The 3,410-nt window shown below is 40.1% G+C and overlaps 1 protein-coding gene across 1 annotated transcript; it reads left to right on the forward strand.

Annotated features, from left to right (window-relative positions):
• Positions 1-716: 716 nt before the first annotated feature.
• On the forward strand, positions 717-2,819 carry LOC106883210 (uncharacterized). The gene is made up of 2 exons (XM_014934132.1): positions 717-1,118; positions 2,712-2,819. The coding sequence occupies exons 1-2, from the start codon at positions 717-719 to the stop codon at positions 2,817-2,819; spliced, it is 510 nt and encodes a 169-aa protein (XP_014789618.1).
• The last annotated feature ends 591 nt before the right edge of the window (positions 2,820-3,410 follow it).

Below are 3,410 nucleotides of genomic sequence, written 5' to 3' on the forward strand. Positions count from 1 at the left end.
TTTCTTACGAAGGGTGAAAAAATGTTTTCCATATTCTTCATCTCCATATGTTGGTTAATTCAATTAGGAAATAAAACCTAATGATGATGTAATTAGCAACTAGCACATTTTGTTTCTTAGTTTTTGTTTGCTTTTATGTTTAAATTCTTTACTTGACTGTTATATTTCTTACGAAGGGTGAAAAAATGTTTTCCATATTCTTAATCGCCGTATTTTCCCCGTACATTGAAAAATAAATGGTGAAAAGATCAATGGGTGTGGGGGGTGAAATTTCTGAGGCTGAAAATGTAAAATGCTTTTTTTTCTTCTTAAACATTGAGATACACTTTCAAATATAGGATGTTTTTGAAATACACTATATTTTATAATGACATTATATATACTTTCTCACACAACAATTAGTGAAAATCATGCGAGTGTTATCTAAAAATTTAGCTGTAGTTTTTCATGGTAAATTTGAGATTTAAAAATATGTTTTCCATATTCTTCATCTCCGTATGTTGGTTAATTCAATTAGAAAGTAAAACCTAATGACGATGTAATTAGCAACTAGCACATTGAACGATATCAGGGATTCTACAGCTTCTATGCTTTCGGGAGATTTCCGACAAACCCTTCCTGTCGTCCTTAAATGGAGCAGGGCTGATGAAGTGTGTGCATGCCTTAAGTCATCCACGTTGTGGCCCCAGGTTAAGACGTTAAGCCTAGGCACAAACATGCGTGCGCACTTGCTTGGTGATAGCACGTCTACAGCATTTGCTCAAGATATTTTAGCCCTTGGAGAAGGGAAGGTTCCTAACAATGATAAGGGTGACATATCCATCTCTGAACTGTGCAACACAGTGGACAACCCTTCTAATCTTTTGGAAACAGTGTTCCCCAATCTGGAAAGTAACTATGCAGACATCAATTGGCTCAGTGAAAGAACCATCCTGGCCCCCAAAAATGGAGCTGTCAGTGCTGTCAATGACCAACTCATAAGCCGAATTCTGGGTGAGGAGCGCATCTACAAATCGATTGACCGGACCTGTGACCCCCAAGACATTATCAATTACCCTATCGAGTTTCTCAACTTATTGGAGCCAGCAGGGCTTCCACCTCACATTCTTAGGCTAAGGGTTGGATGTCCAATTATGCTAATCAGAAACTTGCTTCTGCCTAAACAGTGCAACGGGATCCACTTAGTAGTTAAGTCCCTGATGCCCCACTTGATTGAGGCCAGCATTGTTACAGAGTACAGGAGGGGTGAAAATGTTTTCATTTCAAGGATGCACCTTTATCCCTTGGGGTCAGACATGCCATTTCACTTCCGCAGATCGCAGTTCCCGGTGAGACCATGCTTTGCCATGTCCATCAACAAATCCCAAGGCCAAACACTATCGGTGGCAGGTATCCATTTGGGGGAGCCATGCTTTTCGCATGGGAAACTTTATGTGGCCTGCTCCCATGTGGGTAGTAGAAACACTCTTTTTGTGTATGCTCCTCAGGGAAGAACACGCAATGTTGTCTATAGCAAAGTTTTATAGACAAGTTGTCATTGCAGCCGATGTGGTTATAAACAGTGATCTGAAAGCATTGGCCAGACATATTCTCAAACCATGGCAATATGACTTATGGACTCTTCCTCTTTTTTATTGGACAATGCTAACTTCTCCAACAATACTCACTCGGCTGATATCAGTGATTGGCTAAGTTGCTCATAAAGTTAACCTAGAGGGGCAGGCCCCCTATGTTTTGGTTAAGGCTGTGGTAAGTTTTCATAAATTGCTCCAATCCAGATCCCCAATGCAAACCTTCAGATCGACCTTCTCCTATGCAGATCTCTAATGCAACTTTAAAAAAAGCAGTCAATGAGTGGAAATAACCAATAAACTAATTCCTTATGGGATTTCACAAATAAATTGCCAGCAAACCATTTTCAGCCAAACCAATTTCAATGGATTTCACTCAAATCTGATGTCAATGTTACTTAATTTGGTTTGAAATAAAGCACTTGATCACTTTATAATCCTAGCTTAATCCCGGGCAACGCCTGGCTATACTGCTAGTGTATATATAACGTCCACTTCACTGGATGGCAAACTGGATGGCTGCACCAGGCTCCAGTTTGATCTGGCAGAGTTTCTACAGCTGGATGCCCTTCCTAATGCCAACCACTCCGAGTGTGTAGTAGGTGCTTTTACGTGCCATCAGCACGAGAGCCAGTCAGGCGGTACTGGCAACGACCACACTCAAAATGGTGTTTTTTACATGTCACCTGCACAGGAGCCAGTCCAGCAGCACTGGCAAGATTCCTAGATATTATAAATAATATTTGATAATATTCTATGGATGTGAAAATGTCCTCACAAATGAGCATGGGGGATGCAGAAATATATGTTACAATACATGAATAAAGTCTAGAAATTTCCACCCACAAGTCATTTTTGTCATTACTCTATCTATTCTAAGCTGTAAGGTGTTCTACATACATAACAATCCCATAGGATTACTCTGGTAGATGGGAATAATACGTGGTAGCTGACAACAGGAAGCAAAGAAGCTTTTATAAGCACATCTGCCCTAAACAAATTAAAAGCATATTTATGTATATATTTATACATACATATTTATATATGTATTTATACAATTATTAAATGAAACAAGCATGGAGTACTTACATTCAGAACTTCGAGCTTCTCAGTAGTAATTTGATTGCTAATGTTCTTCAGCTGTTGCAAACATATAACATCAATGTAACGTGCTTACAAAAGCTGAAGAACATTAACATTCAAATTGCTATTGAGAAACTTGGAATTCTGAATATAAGTATTCCATGACTGTGTTATTTAATAAACTTAGCACTCTATTTACAATGATTTTGAGGTCTATTTTGTTTGCTGTTACATATGTGGTTTGTTGATATATATCATCATCATCATCATCATTTAACGTCCGCCTTCCATGCTAGTTTGGGTTGGACGATTTGACTGAGGACTGGCGAATCAGAAGGCTGCACCAGACTCCAATCTGATCTGGCAGAGTTTCTACAGCTGGATGCCCTTCCTAACGCCAACCACTCCAAGAGTGTAGTGGGTGCTTTTACGTGCCACCAGCACAAGGGCCAGTGAGGCGGTACTGGCAATGGCCATGCTCAAAATGGTGTTTTTTACGTGCCACATGCACAGGTACCAGTCCAGTAGTACTGGCAACGACTTCGCTCAAATGTTTTTTCACGTGCCAGTAAGTCGACGCTGGTAATGATCATGCTCAAATGGTGCTATTTACATGCCACTGGCATGGAAGCCAGAGAGCTACTCTGGCAATGATCACACTTGGATGTTGCTCTTAGCGCTTCACTGGCACAGGTGCCAGTCATCGAATTTGGCTTGATTTCGATATATATCATCATCATCATCATCATCATCATC

This window comes from Octopus bimaculoides, chromosome 3 (assembly GCF_001194135.2).
Source record: "Octopus bimaculoides isolate UCB-OBI-ISO-001 chromosome 3, ASM119413v2, whole genome shotgun sequence".
Taxonomy (NCBI): Eukaryota; Metazoa; Mollusca; class Cephalopoda; order Octopoda; family Octopodidae; genus Octopus; species Octopus bimaculoides.

Excerpts from the sequence above, each read along its gene's own strand:
- LOC106883210 (XM_014934132.1), top strand. The coding sequence starts at position 717 with ATGCGTGCGCACTTGCTTGGTGATAGCACGTCTACAGCATTTGCTCAA. Across the intron at positions 1,119-2,711 it reads CTCACATTCTTAGGCTAAGG|CTGTTGCAAACATATAACAT; the intron begins GTTGGATGTCCA and ends AATGTTCTTCAG.